The sequence below is a fragment of the Panthera pardus genome, unplaced genomic scaffold, assembly GCF_024362965.1.
Source record: "Panthera pardus isolate Hobbes unplaced genomic scaffold, ASM2436296v1 HiC_scaffold_10, whole genome shotgun sequence".
Classification (NCBI taxonomy): Eukaryota; Metazoa; Chordata; class Mammalia; order Carnivora; family Felidae; genus Panthera; species Panthera pardus.
In genome coordinates this window covers 20991433-21014231 of record NW_026526655.1, presented here as the reverse complement: position 1 = coordinate 21014231, position 22799 = coordinate 20991433, and the positions used below count along the sequence as shown (strand labels likewise).

Below are 22799 nucleotides of genomic sequence, written 5' to 3'. Positions count from 1 at the left end.
GTCCAGGTGCACTCAAAGTCAGAGGTGGCATCTGCAGATGTCCCATAAGAGACACTGAAGACTCCTGCTGTCTGATGCAAGAGGATAATGGAAAGAGCACTGGACCACTAATCAAGAGATCTTGCTTCAAATCACAGCTGAGCAATCTTGAGCATATCACTTCCCTTCTCTGGGCCCCACTTCTCTCAACTTCAAAGCAGGAGTTGTACAGGTTGATCACATGTTCTCTTCTATGTTCACGTCTCTTGGTCTTCAAGTCTGTGGTCCCCTGAATGGTAGGTGGTATCTATGCTCCTCTTTGACTCCCATGCTCCCTCCAGGGGAGGAGCAGTATGCTTCCCTGGCCCACCCCCAACCCCCCACCTCTGATCTTGGGTTCGTTGATGACTTGCATTGGACCATGGGTTGTGGGCAGAAGACACAGTGTGCCAGTCCTCTTGTGCTTCTGCACCTGCCTAGAAGAGCACACTCAGCAGTCCCTACCTCTCCAGCCTGGGCCCCGGCATGAAGAGACACTCAGAGCAGGCTGGAACCCAATGCACAGTCAGAAGCTAAGCCGAGCCAAGCCCAGCTGAGCCACAGGCACCATGCAGACCCATGAATGGGGAATCAATGCTTGTTGTTGTGAGGCACTGCAATTCTGGAGTTGCTTGTTACCATAGCCAAAGCTGACTAATACACCACGTGTTGGGAAAGCATGTCTCGCAGAAGCTCACATCAGGGACCAGTCAAAAACCTGCCTGAAGGAGAATGAAGGGCAGCCGGAGAAGCTCCTACAGGCTCTCCACTGCTGCCCCCCTCATGCCAGAGCCATACACCTCCATATGGAGACACCCCTGGCTTCTGGCAGCAACAACCCACGCCTCAGCAGGGTGGGAGGGGATTTCGGTGGAGGGGGAACTAAATTAAAATGCTCAAAGTCAAATTCCTCCTTATTCACAGTCCTCTCTCTTCCACGGTCCTCCAGAACTGGGCAGTCTGTTTCTTTCACTGTCTAGGTGCCATAAAAGGCCGCCTTAAAAAAGGCTCTGGAACTTAGGGTTGATGTATTGGTTTAGTGAGCAGGGAGAGGCAGCAAAAAGCTTAGACAAGTATCCAAGCACCAGCATCACTAGTCTCTGGCTGCTGTAATCAGCATGCAAGTCTCCAGGCCTCTCTGATTCCTAATTTAAAGAACTCCAAAGAAATCCACATAGCATCCTCCTAGCCAAATCCTAGCTAATAGATGTTTTCTTGCCAAACAGAGCAGTGTAGCATAATTGATATAATATACAAAGTAAAGCACAGAGAAGACCACTGTGGAACTTAAGTGCTGTCAGTATCATGGCCTAGGGGACAACCTGAGAGTTCCAAGTAGGATGTATGACTAGGGCTTAACCTTGCTTCATGTCATTCAGAGAAAACCAGGACCTCAGTCATTTGAATGAAGACTCCATAGTTGAAAACCGTAAGCATTTTGGGGGGAAAACAGAAAGACTCAGCCCTCCACCAACCAACCTAACATACTAGAAGAGGAAGGAACATGGATTTGGGGATGGTGTGAAGGAACAGGCAGGAATTAGAGTGGTGGGTTTCCAACTTTTTTCTGAAACATCGAAAACTTTAAAACAAAGTCTTACCTAGAAGAGAAACATATGTAAATGGATAAAAGTATAAAAACTAAGGATGAAGCAAGGGTGAAGATTCAGAGCCTCTCTGTGTTGCATTCCACTGCCCACTCCCAAAAGTGGTTTCCTTGAAGCTGTGAGTGGAACACCAGGACTACATACAGTTTGAAAAACACTAGACTAGAGAAATCTTGGGTATTGTGATAGGCTCATGGAAAGCTGAGAAGGGGGGCAAGGGGCAGGTATCATCATGGCTGTTTCTGGGCATTTTGCTGTGAAGAGGATGGAATTAAATGTATAATCGTCCCTTGTTATGGCTTGGCAGCCATGGAGTACGCAACAGAGAAGAGGGCTTGCACATCCTGTCTGAGGCAGATAGTCTGACCAACTGACCTCTCTCAAGTCTTCTTAGAGGCGAGCCTCCTTATCCTTATCTTCAACTAGGCAAGAACAGATTTGCTCGGGAAAGATTTAGACCTTCTTTCTCTGGCCTACTTCCTCCCCCATCCCATCTACCCCTCACGTCTAAGATGTTGGCTCCTCCTGAGCTTGCAGGTCTCAAGCCTGGTGCTTTGGCCTTTAAGAGGGAGGGATCCTGAGAGATTGGTCTAACTCACCGCCACGTGGCTCTCCACTTCCCATAGAGACAAGCCCCAGACCCACCTATGCACACCACGTCCATGAATCCGTACATCCCATAGCAGATCTGGAAGAGGAGGTCTTGGCGCTGCCATTTTGCCGAGGGACTGAAGGTCGACCAGATGAGCCAAGAGATACTGGCAATGAGGAAGAGGGAACCCAAGATGGCGGCTGCAATCTGCACCTTCTCAATGACTGTCAGAGAGATGGCCTGCCACTGCAAAGAAGAGAAGGGCAGGTTAGCTGTTGCTGGGACACCCTTACTCCATTTCCATTCCATTCCCATGCTTCTTGCTTCTGCTGCCTCGACCTCTCACCTCTGGTTCAGGATTTAATACAGGGCTTTTTAATTTGTAGTACAATGGCTATTTTTACAAGTTTCTGAGTTTTATACTGCACTTTTAATATGGAGGAAACCTATAGCACACCAAATGATCAGAAATTATTGTAGGGAGTGAGTTCTGGGCAGCCATCACAGAGAAGGAAGGCCTGTATAACTGATTATGATACAGACAGAGAAATGGGAAGCAGAAAGTAAAAATGCAAAGCCAGTGTGGGTGGTATTCTAGGGCCCAGAATATTCTTTCCGGAGCAACATTGTTTATTTTCACACTAATAGGTGCTTTTCACACTAATAGGACACAGGCCTTTCTTTTGCTTATTTTCTACAACAACACCTGGCGTGTCATTTAATATAAGTGCTAGGGATTACCAATTTAACAGACAAGCCGAAGACATGGGATGTGGGGGAGAGATAAGAAAAACAGTATAATTTACTGACTATATATAAACACTGAGATTTCATTTTTTAACAGAAAAAGCACCATGCTAATAGCAGTATTGATGGATGGATTGAAAACTGGGGTGTGGGTGGGCTTCAACTCTGAAATTCTGTGATTCTATGGCTGGCCTAGGTAGCACAGGCGTAAGTGGACCTGGAGTTGGATTTTAGTTTGGGATTTATTCATGCTCTCACTCAACAAATATGCACTCTGCTAGGTGCTGGAGATAAAGCAGTAAGCAAAAACACGTAAGATTTCCATCCTCGTGGAATTTAAAGTCTAGAGAACACAGATGATCAAATAAATTTATTTACAGCTGCAATTTATCAGGCATAAGAGAAGAAGGTACACGGAACTGTGAGAGCCTTTGATGGGGGATTTGACTTGTCAGAAGAAGCAATGCTTGAGTTGGGTGGGAGTTTAGACAAAGGGAGGAGGGAAGAGTGCTCTAGGCACAGGAGAAGGCATGTGCAAAGGTCCTGTGGCAGAAAAAGCATAGTGAACATGAAAACCTGGAAGAAGGCCAGAGTGGGTGGAACAGAGAAAGCAAAAGGGAGTGTGGGGTGAGACAGCTGGGAAAATAAGAGAAGATCATGTGGAATCTTGAAGAATATGCACAGAATTTTGGCTTTGTCCTAAGAGTAAACATGCTGCTATTGAACACTTTTAACCAGGGAAGTGACAGGATCAGATGTGGGAAGGTAGAGGGCGGGACAGTCTTCTGATTGTAAGGATTTGTGTAAAGCCCTGCAGAGGACACCCCCAGCAGGCTTTTCAGCCTGAACGCCCCAGGAAAAGCAGACAACCTTCCATCAGCCAGTAGTGAGTCCTTGCTATGCATTAAATGGCCTGGATGGAAGCACTGATTCTGGCTCAGGAGGACTGACCAGTGGCCCCGAAGGAATTGTAACCATTGGAATACATTTCACTTGCTAGTCTAGATGTAGGACATCAGCCTTTACATTTAATTGTACAGATAGCATTCCATTACAGGTAATTGGGCCTTTAAATTTTCCACTGCTTCCCCTAGCCTAGGGTTACACAAAACAAGGGAATTTTCCAGAAGATGGCCTGATCCTACAGACTCCTCTCAAACACTCTACCACAAATGTTTTTTCCAGTGCCTGCCTCTCTGTGAAGAGGGTCCTTAACTGAGCTTTTTGTTTTGACCACTGGGTCATCATCAACCTTCACTTTCTCCTGCTCCAGACTTTAAAACCCCCAAATGTAGTGGTGTAGAAAGGTCCCCTTAATCCCAAGAGCCACCCTAACCCCTGATCCCCCAAGCTGGCTGTAGAACATAAGCAGGGCCCCTGACTACTGTTTGAAGCATGATGCACAAGGAACAGGGCGGGGTGCTGTGGCTGGGCTCTTCTGTCTGTCCCATGTGAGCCCCCACGAGAGGTGTGGGGAACAGAGCAGCAAAGAGTGAGCAGAGAACAAGAGAGCTCTGAACTCTCAAAGGGAAAGTTGGTGAGGGGAGAAGGGTTCCAAACGAGGTTCTGATCATGGTATCAGGAGACCCTCCACGTCCTGGCCTCCTGTGCCACAGCACCAGTGAACGGAAGAGCCTGAGGACTGGATGTTTCCTTTCGCAACAGGAAGGGTCCCTGAGCAAGGAGTCGGGACCCGGTTCTGGCAGAGCTCTGCCCCAGCCTGTGCAGTGTGGCCTCACAGAAGTCAGTAAGTCACGAGGACTGTCAGTTTTCCCTTTCATGAAAAATGGAAATAATTGGTCCTGCCCATGTCCTAGAGTATTGTGAGGGCTGAGTGAAATAGCTCTTCAATCAGAGCTTTGAACGGGACGAGCTGCCATCATCTCCAGTCTTCCATTATGTTTCAGCAAAAACACAGTGACGCACGTCAAGGTGGGAGACTCCCAAACGCACCCAGCCAAGTCTTCACCTGCACACTGGAGGTGAGAGGAGTCAGACCCCTGTATGCAAGCCTGCCCCATCAGGGCAACCCTGGGTAAATTGTGCCTCCACTGTTTCATCTGTAAATTGGGAATAACAATGCCCACTGCACTGGGTTGGTTTCAGTTTTAAATGACATAATATGTGTGAATACTTAGCGTGACTGCCCCCCCCTCCCGCCCCGCAAGCACTAACTAAACATTTATTAATGTAACTGCAGTTCAGGTGGCTCCCTCAGTTAAGCACCGACCCTTGATCTTGGCTCAGGTCATGGTCTCATGGTTCATGAGATCAAGCCTCGTGTCAGGCTCTGTGCTGAGAGTGTGGAGCCTGCTTGGGATTCTCTCTCTCTCTCCCTCTCTCTCTGCCCCTTCCCTGCTTATGCTCTGTCTCTCTCTCTCTAAATAAATAAATAAACTTTAAAAAAAATGTTTAAAATTTTAAAAATATATAACTGCAGTTCAGTTGTAGCAGAGAGGGCCCCGGGACCACCCTAAAAATCCTTTCTCAGTGCTTCTGCCACAAACAGAATCTTGCAGAGTATCTCTGGGATAATGTGCCGTCACAACCACTGTCTCTCACAACTTTGGATGGGGCATGGACCGTGAGGTGCGTACCCCGAGGCCTGGGAGAAATCTCCCCACTCTGACCGCAGAGGTATCCTGCCTGCTCCGTCCTGTCCTGCAGGTGGCTCAGCTGGGCTGTGGGAGCAGAAGTCAGCCCCACTGTGGCTGTCTCACTCCTGGCTGGGTCCGAGAAGCCCAGGGACACAAGTGGGACAATCTGGGCCACAGCCACACAACACCGCCGCTAGGCCAAACTACTTCCTCTTTCTGGTGCAATCTGGAAAAGTGCAGTGGCATTTACTGAGCACACACCATGTATTTCCAGGAGCAACAGAATCCAAGGGAGTCAGTCCCCAGTGTTCAGAAACTCACAGTTAAAGACATATTAGTAACTTAAATTAATACATCAGTATCGTCAACGCTGCCATTTGCTCACCATACTTAAAAAGATTAGAATAACCTTTTCTTTCTTTCTTTTTTCCTCCCAGGAAAAAATTATCCCTGAATGGTTTTTCATTCTATGAGTCAAGCTCCAATGCCTGTTTATGAGCCAAGGGGGCACTTTGGGGTAGTCCCGTGGATCTGGACTCTGACCCTTTTCTAAGGCTTGAGTGAGCAGAGAAGGAAGAAGAGAGTTAATACACCCCAGAGGGCATGGAATCAGCAGTCTCATGACACTGCTATTTTAAGACACTTCAGGATTTGAAATGAATGATTAAAGATGGAACCAGCACAGCGAGAGGCATCTCTTATTCTGACCCCTCCATATACCATCAGGGTGGCTGCTGAGGTGCCTGGGAGTCTTAGGGCCTCCTTCCAGAAACGATGCCCCCTGCTGGCCCACATGCATGCAGTAGCTCACACATGCACGCACACGCACGCACGCACGCACACGCACGCACGCACGCACGCACACGCACGCACACATTCCTGACAGTGCCTCGTGTACGACTACATTGTGTTTAAAATCAAACGCGCCAGACACTGCAGCTCCAGGTTTCTGGCTCACCCTCCCTGCAAAGACCCCACCCCCACAGTCGCCCCGAACCACCGCCCTCCTGGGCTCGCAGAATCGACTCTGCCCCCTCCCCCTGAGAAAGGAGAAGGGAAACAGCTATGTCGGGCCCCTGAAGCTCCCTTCCTCACTGGCATGCTGGCTGATTGACTGTGTGGCAGCTTCATTGGCTGACCAGGCACACGTAGAGGTATTTCCGGAAGCAAAGTGCTCTCTGTACATGTGGGTGCGCCTCACAGGGACCGCTGTTGGGTTTGGAGGATTTTCGAGGCAGGGCAGGGCCCGCCAGCAGCTCCGGACGGGGCAGGAGGATGGGAGACAACAGGGTGCGGGTGCGGCCCTGTCCGAATCCCTGCGGCGGGCCCCACCCGGCCTGGCCCTCTCTGCCCCTCAGGGTCGCCCCTTCCCAGTCCTCCCTTTTCCTTCTGCCTTCCATTCTGTTTCTCGCCACCTCCCTCTCCTGTCTCTTCTCCATTTCCCCCTGTCCCTTGTCACTAGGAGTGTGGCGGTCCGTGGACCAGCGGCATCAGCATCACCCCTGGGTTGTTAGACATGCAGAATCTCGGGCTCCGCCCCAGACTCCTGAGTCACAGTCTGCTTTTTTTTTTTTTTAATTTTTTTTAATATATGAAATTTATTGCCAACAGTCTGCTTTTTAAACAAGACTCCGGGTGAACTGAGTGCACATCAAAGTCTGGGCAGTGGCCCTGAGTCTCCTCCCTCCTCATTTCTTCTTTCCCCGCCCTTAGCTTTCCCTCAGTCTTCCTCCTCATACCCCTCACCCTCTGTCCTTTTTCCATTCTGCTATCATCTGACCTCTGGTCTGTCCCTCTTTCCTTTCTCTTCCTCCCTGCCTCCCCTCCGTCGTTTCTTTCTTTCCTTTCCCCTTCCATCCATCCAGCCAGCCAGCCAGCCAGCCATCTCTCCCTCCTTCCCTCCCTCCCTTGGCTCACTGATCCTGTCTACCACTTCACGCTCACACTGCTTTCTTTCTAAATCTTTCCTTTCCCTTTGCCCCATCCCTTTCCCTTCTTACTGAGGCCGAGGAGAAAACACGACTTCTCTCATCCCCTCTGCCCCCAGGCCACTGCCGTCTTGCCCACGCGGCCCGAATCGTTCCTTTTCTCCAGACTGGCCCGGACTCGAAGGGGAGACCATCCTCGCTCCCGGTCATACCTGCAGAGGATTCTTTGTGCTTATGGCGATGACGTGATACTTGTAGTAACACAGCTCACAGCTCCAGCAGCCCCGCTCGCTGATCCACTTGATGAGGCAGGGCTGGTGCGTGCACTTGACCGAGCCATCACAGCGGCATGGGCTCAGCAGCTCCCCCTGCAGGGAGAGAGGCAGAGGGCGGTGAGGTCCCCGCCCAGCGTGTGGAGCGACGGTTGGGGCCACCCAGGGATGGCAGACCACACCACTGAAGCCAGGTCGCGGGCTTTGTCGGGAAGCACCAGAAGTCCATGGGGGACAGGGGAGCCAGGCAGCCTCAGTGAATTCAACCAACAGTTCAGAGCCTCAGCACCCACTGGGTGCCGCCCAAGGCCTAGGGTGCCTGTAAAAATGAGCGGGTCGGTGTCTATGGAAGCCCCTTGCTGTCCAAAGAGGGTGCCAGCCTGGCGGACTTCTCTGTGAAGGGGGTCTCAAGCTCTAATGCCCTCAGAGCCAGGCAGACCATGCGAGTGACACAGGCAGCCAGCTGGTAGGGACACGGGCCAATCTAAGGTCCAGACCGCAAGTTAAAGAAAGGGAAAGCCACTGTCAGCGCCAGCCCATTCTGCACGTGGGAATCTAGGGAGCGATTTTTATGTAAAGTCTCCCAATAGTGAGATGTCCACAACAAAGGCAAGTCTTCTAAACATATCGTGAGTGTCATTTTGCCCGAGTTTGGAGCTCTGGTCTGAAGCCTTTGCACTCCCCCGCAGACCAGCACGTGGAGACTCAGGTCCCTCTGTGAAGCCTCCCTCCCCGGGTCCCTGAGTGACTAAACCTTGGCAGGTGGGGGCAGGCCTGAATCCCAAGGACCTAAGAGGTGTGTATCCATCCCTGCAGGCATGTCCTTTGGGCCTGGCTGGGAGTGGCCACGAAGCCTAGTCTAGGGTAGGCTTGGAAGCAGGGAGGCAGAGGACCTGGCCCAGCGAGATGGTGGCAGGATCTGAAGACCCTTGTGAGTAGACTGCAGAGATGGGCTTAGCCTCCAGAACACCCTGTGACGACATGTCAATGACCGTGACTGAAGCTGGCGTGTATCTGCTTCCTGCCAGGCCCGACGTGGCGGCCCCAAAGTGCCTCTGTGAGCCTCCCTGACTCTTTTTCTCTCTCTCTCCCCTCCCCGTTCCCTCCTTCCCCTTCTGGCTTGTCTTTCTCCCTCCCAGCTCAGAGTCCGTGGTTTCTACTTGCTAAATCCCACCACCCCCAAGTCCCTCATTTGCTTTCTTAAGGACTTGACAGTTGGGCCACCCCCCTTCCCCAGCCTGTGCCTTCTTCTGACCTACCCCAGGTTCTCTTTCTCCTTACTCCCTATGCCTTCCCTTCCCATTCCAACTCGTTTATTGTGGACCCAGCCCTTCCACCTCACTCCTATCAAAGGACCCAGAAGATGTCCCTGTGCCCCACACTGGTGTGTTTGCGATTTGGCCACGTAAGCCACGTCCCTGCTAACTTGGAGATTCCACCATTCAGGAAACCACATCTTGTTCCCCATTTTGAACAAGCAAGCACAGGAGCACCTGACCTATAAGACACACATTTAACCCATGGTCTTTGCTGTTGACTGTAGAACCAGCTGTTCCCTCCAAAGATGCACAGAATCATCTTTCCCTTCCAATTCAACCCCTATCACTCAAAGACCACACCTTGGCCTGGATGAGGTCTACAGTGTTCTTTTGTACCTGGTCTACCTGTCACACTGCTTCTCTATCTTCATGATAGTTCCAATACCACCTCCTACAGGGAGTCACCCCTGACTTTTCCAGGTTGAGCTCAGTTCTTTGATCTCTGAGTGCCTTGTGCGAGCACCTTGGGCAGATCCCTGTTAGAGCACTGAGTACCTCCTTATAAGGATCTGTGAGTATGCCTGTCTACTTGTCAGAGAAGCCCTGGAAGGCAGGGATGAGGGGTTGTTCACTCCTTTCCCCCAATGCCTAGCCCTCCTCCCCAAAGGCCCTCAACAACATTTGTGTTTGAGTAAATGAAAAAGCTAATCAAGTGTCTGTTCAGGTTCCCTGCACTGTCCCGAGGAACAGGGATGAGACTGCCCAGTCCAGGAGAATAGGGACCGTGTCCACTTGTGCACCTCTGGACCCCAGCACCTTGCCCAGTGCCCAGCACTCATTGTATGTATGCGCCATGAATGAACTTGGTGGTAGAAATTCTCAAAGTGCCTGGTCCCCATACAACCCTTCCTGGTTCCCCACGCTGCTCCTCCAGTATTGACGGGCCCCCTTCACTGTGGCTCCCGCCCTTCCCATACCCTCTGTTGCAGCACTTCCCCCATTTGTCTCTAGGTTACTACACCGTGATCCCTTACAGGGACAATATCGTTTCCATCTTTGCATCCTTAACACCTAATATAGTGCCTGAAACAGACTCTCCATCCAATATTGGTGGCAAAATGCATTCATATCTGTTTGATAAACAAGTTTTGCTCCCCTCGAACATGGCCAGCTCTGGCTCCAGGTGGGCAGCTGTGGTGCCTGGGAGAGTAGAAGAGGCAGGAGACGGCCACACTGCTGGACGCTCACCACACCCTTCCAGGTCCAAGGGCCCTTGGTAGTGAGTCGTTGCTGTGTGGCTCTCAGAAAGAAGCAGGAGGGAGAGAGTGGGGAGAGGTGTTGGGGGAGGGGCAAAAGCCCTCATCATTCATGGCAGCATTTCCCAGGCTCATTAATTCTAACAGGATGAGCTGGGTTTGATTAATCGGGTTGTTAAGCAGCCACGTCAAATTGCCAGTGGAGTAAGAGACATGACTTCCGGTCCCTGGCAACGTTGCCAAGTGGCAGAGAAGTCTACACTCCTTGCTTCCAAGCAGCAGCAACCAGGAGACAGGGCAGGAAGAGTTGCTGGCTAGGCACATATATTATCATATGATGATGATAATAATAACAATAATAATAATAAATCTGGAAAGATGTTATTTTAACCTTAGCATTTACATAAGTTTTGTATGTGATGATTTAGTATATTTTTATGTACATTTGGGAGAAGGGCCATAATCTTTGTCATGTTTAAGGCTTCTAAGAGGCCGCTTTACCACCTTTGACTGGTCAGGCCTATGCTTCTTCAAGAGCAGAAGAGATGGAAATGAGCCGGTAGCCAGACGAACTCAGGTTAGCCTTAAGATGATCTGTGCAGTAAACTCTGCTAAAAGCTGAAGTGTTGGAGCAGGAAGTGGTAAATGCCTCTGAGTGTAAGAACAACCCTTATTGAAGAGAAGGTTAAATGACCAGCTCAGAGTCACTCAGCCAGCCGGTGGCATGGCCAGAATCTAATGCCAGGTCTTTGTGACACCTGCCTCCAAGCTTCTCAGCACCCCGTTCATCCCTCCTGTGGACTCTGTCCCCACTGTCCCTCCCACACCTGTGCCCATGGTCTCTTCTCTGTCTCTCCTCCAGCCTCCTTGCCCAGCTGGTACCCCTCTGCCAAGTCTTTCCAGACTGCTAGCTACAGACCTGTCTCCTCTCCCCATGCTGCCACCCACAGTTGAGTGGTTCTTCTCTGTGTCTTCCAAGATTGGAGCTGTTCCTGTGTGCCCCATAGAACTCAGCACATTACTGGTGCACAGTAACGGGCACTGGCTGACTGGATGGGCACCAGGTGTAGAAGAGGATGAGCCCCTCTGGTCCAGCTCCTGAGACACCAGCCCTCGGGCTGGGGGGATTATTATGATCTTGTCTGCAGAGCTCAGCAAACTCCACGGATCAAAGGGGCTCATTAAATGCAAAGGGCCCTAAACACTCCTTGATGTTCTACTTGAAGCTTTGGGGCCCAGGGAATGACTAAGGCAAGACAAATCAGGTCTTCTCAAAAACCCTGGCCCCCAAGGGACATGGTGTCGGGGAGGCATGAAGAGCATGTTTTTCAGAGATTGGCTCCTTAGGTTTTGAATGCCTCTTCACGCTTACCGGCTGTGCAAACTTGGGCAGGCTGCTCAACCTCTCTGAGGCTTCTTTATCTTTCTGTTGCAAGCAACTCTTACCTCCTCCAAGGGTGGCATGATGTCATGCCCACAAAGTGCTAGATACAGTGCCTGGCACAAGTAAGTCCTCTTGTGCAAGTATTGCAATTCTAACTCATGTTTCCATGAGGACTTTAATTTCATAGTTTTTTTCTACTATAGCTCTATTCTGTTCTCCTACTAGCAAATAAGGAAGAAGCCATGCCTTAGGTAAAGGGTCCGTCGAGCCCCTGTGGGAGGGTGAGATTAAGAACTATCTAAGACAGTCTGCCCTTGTGAGATGGATGAGGGATCAGAATATAGATCCTGCCGAATTCCGGTCCAGGACTGTCCTCTGTGTTACCACGGGAATGCTGAGAGCATTTGGGGGGCTCTCCTTCCCTGGGGATGTTGCACAGAAGAGCACAACCCTCCTGGATGGGTTAAGTGGGGTCATGCTAGAGGCAAGAGGCAGGACGGGTTGATCTGCAGCCTTTGGCTGTGGCTGAGCTGGTGGGCGGGGAGGAGAACTGGGTGGATTCTCCTCACTGCCAATGACAAGGCAAGCTGCAGGTGTGAGACTCCAGTCGTTTCTCCATTCACAGATTTCTTTCTGTTTATTTTCAGCTTTCTTCCATTCTTTCTCCTCTCCATCTGAAAGGACTTGCTTCTGGAGTCCTTAGGTTACCTGGTTGCCATGACAGTGGCAGGTAAGCCAAGACTTCCCATTCCACCCACACAGGCACCAGGCATCCCTGCCACAGAAAGACACAAATACAGTCTAGTGACGCAAAGACAGCCCCAGCCCTGCTGCAATGTGCACCTCCAGAAGATCAGGAAAAAGGAGACAACAGAAGCCCTAGCCTTGGGGTGCAGTTTAGGTACATCATCCATTACCGACCCTAATGTGGTGGTTAAGAGCTTGGAGTCTAATCCTAGGAAGTCTCAGGTATATCCAGGCTCTTACAATCTGTGTGACCCTGGGAAAGTTGCTTAACCTCTCTGGGCCTCATTCAGTCATTCCTGTATTCATCAAGCATTCATCTAGTATGTTCCGGGTTCTGTTCTAGGTGACAAGGATACAATGGCAAGTAGAACTAACCAAATTCTCTACTAGACAGAGAAAGACAATAAAAAATATAAATAAATAAACTATAAGTACCTAAGATGCTGTCATGTGCTATGGAGAAAAATGAGCAGGGAAAAGGAAAATAGAAGAGTAGGGAGTGGGAAGGTTGGTATTCTAAATAGGGTGGCTGACAGGCTTCACCAAACAGGGACATTTGAGTGAAGACTTGGGGAAGGTCAAGAGGCACACCATGCAGATACCTGAGAGCTGAACATTTCAGGCAGAGGGAACATCATGTGCAAAGGCCCTGAGGCAGAAGCATGCCTGGCATGTTTTGGGGACACCAAAGAGACTGGTGTGTCCGGGGTAGAGTGAATGAGGGGAAGGGGAGTTGGAGATGAGGTCAGAGATAAAAAGGGGAGGAAGAATGAGAGACAAATCAGGAGACAGCCACTTTAAAAACTTGGCACTCACTATGAATGAGAAAAGAGAGTTTTGAGGAAAGGAAAGTGATCTGACCATGTTTGACAGGATCACTCTGGCTGCTGTACTGAAAACAGACCAGACAGAAGTAAGGGCCAAGTAGAAAGACAAGGCTGTTGCAGTAATCCAGGCGGGTGATGATGCTGTTTTGGACCCGTATGGAAGCAGTGGGAGTTCTGAGAAGCAGTCAGCTTCTAGATCTGTTTTGAAGACACTGATAATAAGATTTGCCGATGGCCTGGATGGGTGGATGAAAGGAGAGAAATCGAGGATGACGCTGATTCTGACCTGAGCCATGAGACGGATGGGGAGTTGCTTTCATTTGAGATGGGAAAGACTCAGGGAAGGACAGGTTTTGGAGGGCAGATTGGGAGCTCAGTTTTGGACGTGTCAATGTTGAGATGCCTATTACATAGGCACCAAACAGAGACCCTTCCCAGCCAGACCGGCCAGCTTCTCGTTTCCCGTCTCAGTGTTGCCAAGGCCAGACCTTGGCTCCTGGAGACTAACAGTGTGTCAACCCTTGCACAAAGAAATAAGGAGTTGTTGCAAGGTAATTTGATTTTAAAAAGAAAGAACTCTATTACCAAGTAGGAAAAAAAAAAAAAGATTTAGGGCCTTAATGAGCTATAGTTATCCACACTAAATCCAATTAGCCACATAATTATTTCTAGTTCTGCTCTCATACCAAGCAGCTTAATTTCACAAACACACACACAAAACACACGCGTAGAATCTCCCTCCCTCTTCATGGAAAAATCTCCAGCCTCGCTGCTCATCAGTTCAGAAAAAAAGAATACAGAAAGACACAAGGAACACCAACACAGAGACCCAAACCCAACCCTCCAAACCATGGGCTTTCATTTTCATGATAATTATTTTATTCCTGCAATGCTTTTCCCCTTATAATTTAACCGGTAGAAGACAAATGTACCTATTTCCTCTAACTGCCTCTAAATTTACTCAACTGGTACTAGAAAGAAGAACTTAACCTCACAATAATTGAATTTAAATAACATCTAATTCCATACAGTCAAACACAGCCTGCATAATAAATAAACGAAGCTATATGAGGGGCTGGAGGAAAGAAAGAAGGTCATGTCTTATGCGTATATTCATAATCATATCTGTATTTCTAATGACCTAAATGGGCAATATCCTGTCCGTTTGTCTTTCTGTGTAACTCATCATGGTCCTTGCCATCATTACCAAAGAGCTCAAATTAAAGGCTGTTCTGCCCTCACTCCTTTGCCTGACTCAATAGAAAAATGTAATTTCGACAAACCTCCGCTGGCCAGAATCGGGCAATGTGCATACGGCACAGAGCTGGGCTTGTTTCCAGGGCTCCAGGCCGCCAGGGTGAAAGTGCAGAAATTCCAGGTCACAAAGTCCTCTTTCTTTCCCTCAAAGGTGGCCAAAACAGGGGCACAAGTCAATGGCATGTTAGTAAGGGGGGAATACTGAACTGCCCCCTGGGGTCGGCCCTCCACACTCCCTGTACATTGGCAGAGGGATGCCCGGTTCCAGTTGTGCAAAACCTTTGTATTCTTTGAAGGGGTGGCGGTGCAATTCTGCAAAAATTAATTTTCAGCCACTGTAATGAACACATCACTCGGTGTGTAGAGGGGATACAGCAGATGTTACAAGAGTAAACGATGATGATGTGCCACCCTTGATGAACGTTTCAAAAAACACAGAACCTTCTCTGTGGCTGACTCCTGCAAAACAGAACAGCTGGGTCTCTCCTGGGTGCCCACACCAGCGCTGCCAACCTCTGGCTGGTGAGCTTGGCTTTACGCCATCTAGGCCTTGAGTCCCTGGTTCTCAGAATTCAGCATACGTAAGAACCACTTGGAAGCTTGTTACGAGGCTACCCAGGCTTTGCTCCAGAGATTCTGATTCCATGTGGACCCACTCTTCCTCTCTTTGAAGCAAGGTTGGCTGAGACTCATTTTGCAAAGCCCTGGACCAGATACATTTCAGCAAACCTTCTGTCTCCTACATCACTCTAAGACTCTTATGCATACAAAGATAAAAACAAATACCAATAGCTAACACATATTGAATGCTTACTATGTACTGAGCCCTGTGTGCCAGCTTTGACTGCTGAGTTCAAATCCTGGTTCTTCCACTCAGTGGTGAAGGGCACCGAGCAGATTACTTACCCACACTGAGCCGCAGACCCATCATGCCCATCTGTACGGTTTTAGAAACGCTGCCACTGCTATGGCTGACTCTCTTACTAGCTCACGCTCACTGAGCATGCGCTGGGGGCGGCTGTTGTTCTAAGCACTTGCCACGCATGAGCCGGTATAGCATGGCGACTAGGGCCGGTGGATGCAGACTGGCTGGTTTGAATCCTTGCTCTGTCATTTATTACCTGTGTGACTGTGGTAAGTCTGCTCAGAGGTAAAGTGGGACCAAAGATGCTTCCCCTGCCTCCCCAGGGTCTCCCGGAGATTCAACGAAATAATACACAACGACAAGTACTTAGAACCCAGCTGGCACATAGTGGGTGCTCGTTGTAGATCATTCCTCATTGTCTCTCATGTACCCATCAGGTTTTACGGGGTCTCTCCACATCCTAACGAAAGGAGGCAGGCAGGGGGTATGCTCTCTCGCACTGCGGCCGAGGGGTCTCTGCAGTTGGCTACCTCACCAAGGACTTCACTTGACCACCTTGTAGACGAAGCTCCTCGGTCTGAAACCAGTGACCACTTAAGCTGCCTGGGAGCCTGGATAATGAGTGTCAGGTAACAACAGTGTGTTGAAGGCCAGGGGCCTCCAGGTGCTGCTAACTACCCTGGTATTTCGGGGGAGGGAAGAACAAACCAGATACTCCAGCTCCCGTTCACCTGCTGGCCTCAGCCTCTCCTGGGAGCCCTCCCTGCGCTTTCTCCCTCACATGCTTGTGCTCCTTCCTCCCATGACGGGGTAAATGACAAGGCATTAAGCTGTGAGTGTTTGCAGCCGTCACTCCACTCTCCCCTTGCCCTTTCAGGCAAGGCTGTGAAAATGTGTCCCCAGGGCCAACCGACGACTTGGTGATGCCCTTATGAGGGGCAGTGAAAGCAGAGCAGAGAGGCTAATCTGTGTCACAAGGAGTTTAGCGAGAGAAGAGAAGTACGAGAGGGAAAAGAGATTTTTGCCCTATAATATGCCCTGCCTGCTTTACAGAGAGTAAACACCGACGTGCTTTTCAGTTCTTTCTCTGCATGGGACTTCCATTTCTTCTTCGTGACAAGCTTCGTTCAGATTATCCTCTGTTCAGAGGGCAAAGCCTGAAGCCCAGAGAGGGCGGGGGACTTCCCCTGGGTGGTATGGAGGGGTGCTCTCCCACCGTGGGCTCAGGGCTTCCTCCCCTGCCGGACTGACGCCTCTCACAGGGCCATTCCCGTTCCAGACTCTGCCGCAAGCTCAGCCCAGTTCTTTTCGCACCTCTCAAGGAAGCATACTATTCCTGAAGTCTTGGCTGTGCTTCCCTGTCAGGAATAAGCTCGCTAAGTAGAATTGGAATTACTATGGCGTGTGAATAGACTCCGGTCTGTTGACTCCAAGCTTCTGTTAAGCTGCTCCGAGCAGCTTCTGTCATGTTGGCAATTTTACTTTTTGTTTGAGAGAATTCTATATTCCTTACTTCTGGGGCTGGGAAGGAGGTGGTCTTCAAAGGCCCTTCTCTTTATCCCCCAAGCCTCTGGTCAGAGGGCCTGCCCCCAACCCTGAAGTATGGAGTGGTCCTGTATAGAGATTATGCCGGGAAAGGGGGTCCCAGAGGTTCCCATGTTCACCAGTGCCCTCCAGTTTTCCCTTTTGGATGCATATACGAGAAACACCATAGAACAAGTCCAAAGTTCATAGAACAGCCCAGGCTTCGGTACTCAAGGAAGAGGGTGTGGGTATTTATGGGTGGACAGTGTTTCCCTCCAAAAGACTGAGACTATAGCCCACAGTCTCCTCCTTTAAGGAGCCATTCAGGGGCCTTGGTTGAGCATTGGCTCTGGGCCCTCGTGCAGAGACCACAAGATGGTGCCTGCCCAGGACACACACACACTGGGACATGTTTTCTCAAACCCATCTGGATTCTCAGCTTTTGCCATGGTTTTTAGGCCTGTGCTTCGTTTAATCAGTGGCTGGTAAGCATAATATCACTTCCTTTTATTTGCCTTTAACCTTTTTCAGATGGCGAGGTGGTCAGGCAGACAATCAAGACTTTTCTGGGACTTTAGTCATTTTCTGGGATTTGGTGAGCCTCATCCACACTGCTCCTCCCCTTAGATGTCGTGATTGTGTGAAACCACGTTTGTCTCCCCCCTAGCAGCCATCCATCAGCAAAAAGTTTTAGCTTTAGATCCCGTTCTCATGTCATGCATCATTTCAGCCACTTTCTTCTGGTTCTTCACCAATTGCTTGGATTTTTAAGGTAAGTTTTCCTACTACATCTCAGACAGCCAAGGATCCTCATGTCCAAAGGCCGAGACAGACAAAATCACATAAAAACATGGAGAGATTTATTATATATCAAAATTTTCCTTATAACTATGCCCCCCCCACAGACACATAATTTCCCCCAAATCAGAAACATAATATTCAGTCTATTTTTAACTTGTATCTTTCCATTCACACTATGTCATGAAAAGCTTCTCATGGTGAGGGCGCCTGGATGGTTCAATCAGTTAAGCATCCAACTGTTGATCTCAGCTCGGGTCTTGATCTCAGGGTTGTGAGTTCGAGCCCTGTGTTGGGCTCCACGCTCAGGGTGGAGCCTACTTAAAAAAAAAAGGAAAAATTTCTCATGGTGACCCATGATTTCACAGTTCATATCCATGATTATTTCCTTAAAAGACAGTCCTGGAGTGGAATTCCTAATTCAAAGGGCATTAGCATTTGTAAGGCTGTTGGTGCACATTACCAAATTGTCATCTTCTGCAAGATGACCCGTTTTCCATCCCTGTCATTACCGTGTGTCATTACCTCCTGTTATTGCCTCATATTCAAGATCTTGTCCTTTCTCCACATTCTCATGGGCATCTGTCAGTAATACCACAGCTGTGACCCTGAGAAAAAAGGCTGAGAAAACACAGGCGGTCTATTCCTTTCTACCTTTGTTTCCACTGTGGGGGACGAGCAGGAGGTGACCACAGGACCGCAGAATTAAGTCCAGAATTTTCAGCAAGATAACTGAGGCAATCTTGGGGGAGAGTCTCAGCCATAAAGGAGAAACAGGGAGTACGTAGCCCACTGGAAGCTGCAGAATCTTACCCTGGGTGCTGGGGGCAAGGGGGGGATTTTTTTTCTCCAAGGACCTGATATATGATGACAGGAATGACTCAGTGTTTTTGTCAAGAGCCAGGACAGCTCAGTCTCTGGGATGGTGACCTATAAAGCTAAGACACCTGGGGCTAACGGGTTCCACATTTAAGACCCCTCACCTGGATAACTGCCCTCTAAGACAGCTAGGTATGAGTACGTACAGTCACTGCATGCAACAATACTCATATGTGACTGGGCGACTTTGCTGTTAAAGGTATCATCTCGCCTTATTGTCCCTGCTACAATTTCAGTCTTTTCCTATCTTTTCATGATGAATGGACAATGCTTTAAGATCAAACAACTTCTAGCCCTGCTGTTTGCTAGCCGTGTCAGTTAGTTTTAGCTGCTAACTATGCTCCTGCATATCTACCCCAAAATTAATGGCATAAAATTACTACCACTTATTATTTTTCACAAGTCTACAAGTTGGCTGAGTCGTACTGCTCTGGTTTGGCTGGGCTTGGCTGGGCTTGGCCGGGCTCGTTCTTGCATATGTGAGTTGGCTAGAGGCTGGTGATCAGGGATGAGCCCCCCTCTGCTCACATGTCTCTTATCATCCAATAGGACTGCCTGGGCTTGTTCACATAATGCCGGAAGAGTTCCTGCCAGTAAGAGAGGGTAGGCCCAGATGTGCAAGCTCTTTTCAAGCCTTTGCTTATATCAAGTTTGCTAATGTCCCATTGGCCAAGTCATGTGGCCTACTCCAGACTCAATGTGAAGAGGCATTACCAAAAGGAAGGGACTAGAGGGAAGCATAAAGATCTAAGGCCATTAGTACAATCAATCTATCACATTAGCTCTATGACCTTGGACAATTTCCTTAACTTCTCTGAGTCTTGCTTCCATCATCTGTAAAAAGGCAGAGCTTCGTAGGATTCCTTGCTATAATATATGTACAATGTCTGTAAACGCAGTAAACACTCCATATGTGTTAATTTCCTTCTCTTCTCCTTTTCTGTCATTTGGACTTTTCTCTTTTTTCCCTTAAATGCATTATTTCTATGCATTACCCTCTTCATTTAAAGCTTCCACATAATAACACTAAACATTATGCCTATGGCTTCTGTTGAATCCCCAACTCCTAGCCTGTGGCTAACACAGTGGGTAGGCCCTCAATTCATTCCAATGAGCTGGAATTTGGATAGTAAGGGAATCTGGGGGTTTCTCCTCCCTGTGTTCCTCGACTGCCCAGTTGAGAGATGACATCTTGGCTTTCTGATCCAGCTCCAATATCAAGAATGAAAAAGAAAGGGTTAACACATTTGCATTAACTGATGACTCAGAATAGAGGCAACAAGATGGGGAACCTCCATTTCCTAATTTATAGGTGGCCTTGGGGGTAGGATAAGTATCCTGGCCTCTCCTTAGCTAATCAGGCTCCAGAAGAGACATTAATTGCAGCCAGTCCAACCTGCTGGGGAGACCCAAGGCTGCCAGCTCCCTTGCTGGGAATGGAATAGAATTTTAATTGGCTGTGAAAGCATCATGGCAGGAGGTGCATGAAAGAGTTGATCCACTCCCCCAAAGCAGGTGAAAGAAGCTCTAGGGGAAAGGCCCTGAAGAGGTGCATGGCAGCAAAGACCAGCCACATTCAGGGCTCATCCCAGCGGCCACACCACTGGTCCAGTTCCAGGGCTGGACTCCAGCCAGGGTCAAGGACTCACACATTATGCTTGGTGTGTGTGGTCAGCACAGGAGCACTAAACCTGTAAACCTGCTCATCTCTGTCAGCACCCCACCCTGGACTTTCATGACAGAAGCACTACATACTGTCACTTGCATGGCCAAGAAAGTCAGCATCCTCTGCCTCAGAGAATTCTCCAAATATAAGCTCCATCCCCCAGTGTGTGTGTGTGTGTGTGTGTGCGCGCGCACGCGCACGCAGGTATATCCATTTGTCCATTCGTATAGTTGGAATTGGTGGCACAGCATTCGTGTACTGTTGTTTCACAGCAATGTTAAATTTTTTTCACTCAAGTAAATCAATATGATAAGGTTTGGGAAAGATGTGTCCTTGTGGCAACATGTGTATTTTCTGCCAACGCATTTCCTGGCACACGTAGAACATGGGATCATGTGTAGGTCAGTGGATGTACCTATGAAAACGAGTGGAAATAAACGTGTTCATGTAAGCATACAGTGATGCATGTTGTTGTGGTTTTCAGAGACTCCTGGGCAAGTTATTTAACCTCCTCGTGGCTTAGCTTCATTATCAATAAAATGAGGGCAATAGTACTACTTATCTAATAAAACTGTTGGAAAGAATAAGATGTAAAGAGCTTAAAACAATGCAGAGACTCAATGAATGTGTTTTCAGGATTACGTCTAGTGAAGGGGAGAGTCGGGGAGCTCACCGTGCTCTGTTGACCTAGTGGTATAATGAAACTGCAGGCAAAAAAGTAAAGCAGAAAACCAAAAAATATACAAGCAAAATCAGCGCTTTCAGAAAGCTGTTTTGTAAGATGAGAGCTTAATAAAAATTCAGAATTTTCAAGGAAACTACTTCATTAGTCTTTAAAACTTAAGGCGATAAAACATCATTTATAACTACTGAACAGTTTTATTTTTATTGTGTATTTAGATTTTTATTATCAAGTTTTTATTAAAGATTTATCAAAAATTCAGTTAAGATAGAAGATATGCTTTGAAGGACACCATTAAAAATGGAATTTTATGGGGCACCTGGGTGGCTCAGTAGGTTAGGCATCCAATTCTTGACTTCAGCTCAGGTCATAATTTCATAGTTCATGAGATCCGTGTTGGGCTCTGCACTGATAGTGTGGAATCTGCTTGAGATTTTCTCTTTCCCTCTCTCTCGGCCCCTCCTTTGCTCATGCTCTCCCTCTCTCAAAATAAATAAATAAACATTTTTTAAATGGAATTTTATAATTTGTAGAGATAGGAAGACAAGCTTCTAAAACCAAAGCCTAAACCAAAACCTCATTTCCGTTTCCACTCTCACTGCACTCCTCCCATTCATGCCTTTTGTCTCCTTAATGGGGAACAAGACACCTTTCTGGTTTAAGCTCAGAATATAGAAATGAAAATAGCCAGGATAAAAGAAATGACTGATAGCATCTTCTTTGAAATGGTGAGGACTTCATCTCCCAAAAAAAGCAGATGGAAGTTCTTGACCTTTGGGACAAAGAACCCAAGGAAGGTCACGTCAATTCATGCCCTTGAAGACAGAATAGCCCTCTCATACTGGAAACAGCTCTTTCCCCTGCAAACCTGGTCCCTAGATCACACCTGGCTATACAAGCTCCTGTGCCTAACTTACTCCAATTGTACCATCAATGTTGGGGGAGGACAGCCATTTAAAGAAGTAATTGGTTGCACAAATCAGATCACCCCTTCTGAGGATGATCTTTCTCACATTTCCTGCATCTGTAATAGATTAACAGCGTCAGTGGAGGTAGACCTTGTTGTTTTTCCACTGTTCAAGGGACTGAACAACATGGCTGGGCCACGTGATTAGGGGTGAGGCTGCAGGTGTCAAAGTTCGCCTCAGAGAGTACAGCTGCCCACAGGGGATGCATCGCTGATGGTGTAAGGGATGACTGAGCTCTGGGAGTAGATTAGATGAAAGCTTGGCTTTGAGTCCTGGACACTCCTCTTGCCCCTTGGGTGTGTCTGTTTCTTTTTTTTTTTTTCTAGGCCTCTCTCTTTTCTTTATTGAAATGGGGATGTGGGGTTAAACAGTCCCTCCCAGTGTCTGATAGTTTCTGACTTTTTAAGATTCTATAATTTATACAAAGGCTCTATAGATGCAAAACATGAGATTCCAGGAGTTGCTTGAAGGTGAACTAGGCTGAAGGCATAGCAGCAGGAGCTCTTTGTGACTGAGGTGAGCACACTGCATGGGCAGAGGAGAAGGTCATTTGGAGTGGCACCATCAACCACTGGAAGCCCCCTCCCTGCCCATCCCAGAGCCCTGAAGCAGGGGATCCAGAGAGAGTGACTTAGGGTTGTGCATCCATGGTACAGCAGAGGGAGAAGCATGTAGCCGTGGGAGTCCTCGGGGTCCTAGAGACAGCTGTTCCCTATTGCTTGCCCCAAATTATTTTTATTATTTATTTTGAGAGAAAGAGAACATGAGCAGGGGAGGGGCAGAGAGAGAGGGAGAGAGAGAATCCCAAGCAGACTCTACACCATCAGTGCAGAGTCCTACTTGGGGCTCAAACTCCTGAACTGTGAGATCATGACCAGAGCCAAAACCAAGAATCGGGTGCTTAACTGAGCCACCCAGGTGCCTCA

The 22799-nt window shown here is 48.5% G+C and overlaps 1 protein-coding gene and 1 long non-coding RNA gene across 3 annotated transcripts in view; one reads left to right on the top strand and one right to left on the bottom strand.

The window, feature by feature from the left end:
• Positions 1-22799, bottom strand: part of MARCHF4 (membrane associated ring-CH-type finger 4) — a 107829-nt gene that overhangs the window by 18256 nt on the left and 66774 nt on the right. The window contains exons 2-3 of one of the 2 annotated variants that reach the window (XM_019446055.2): positions 7702-7857; positions 2271-2463 (exon numbers count right to left, since the gene is read on the bottom strand). In XM_019446055.2, coding sequence (XP_019301600.2) covers positions 2271-2463; positions 7702-7857 — 349 coding nt within the window. The remainder of the gene's footprint in view (positions 1-2270; positions 2464-7701; positions 7858-22799) is intronic. The other variant, XM_019446056.2, reaches the window with a different exon arrangement.
• Positions 2462-6499, top strand: LOC109265102 (uncharacterized). Its single transcript, XR_002079030.2, has 2 exons — positions 2462-4946; positions 5999-6499. It is a non-coding gene; the product is annotated as an uncharacterized LOC109265102 (long non-coding RNA).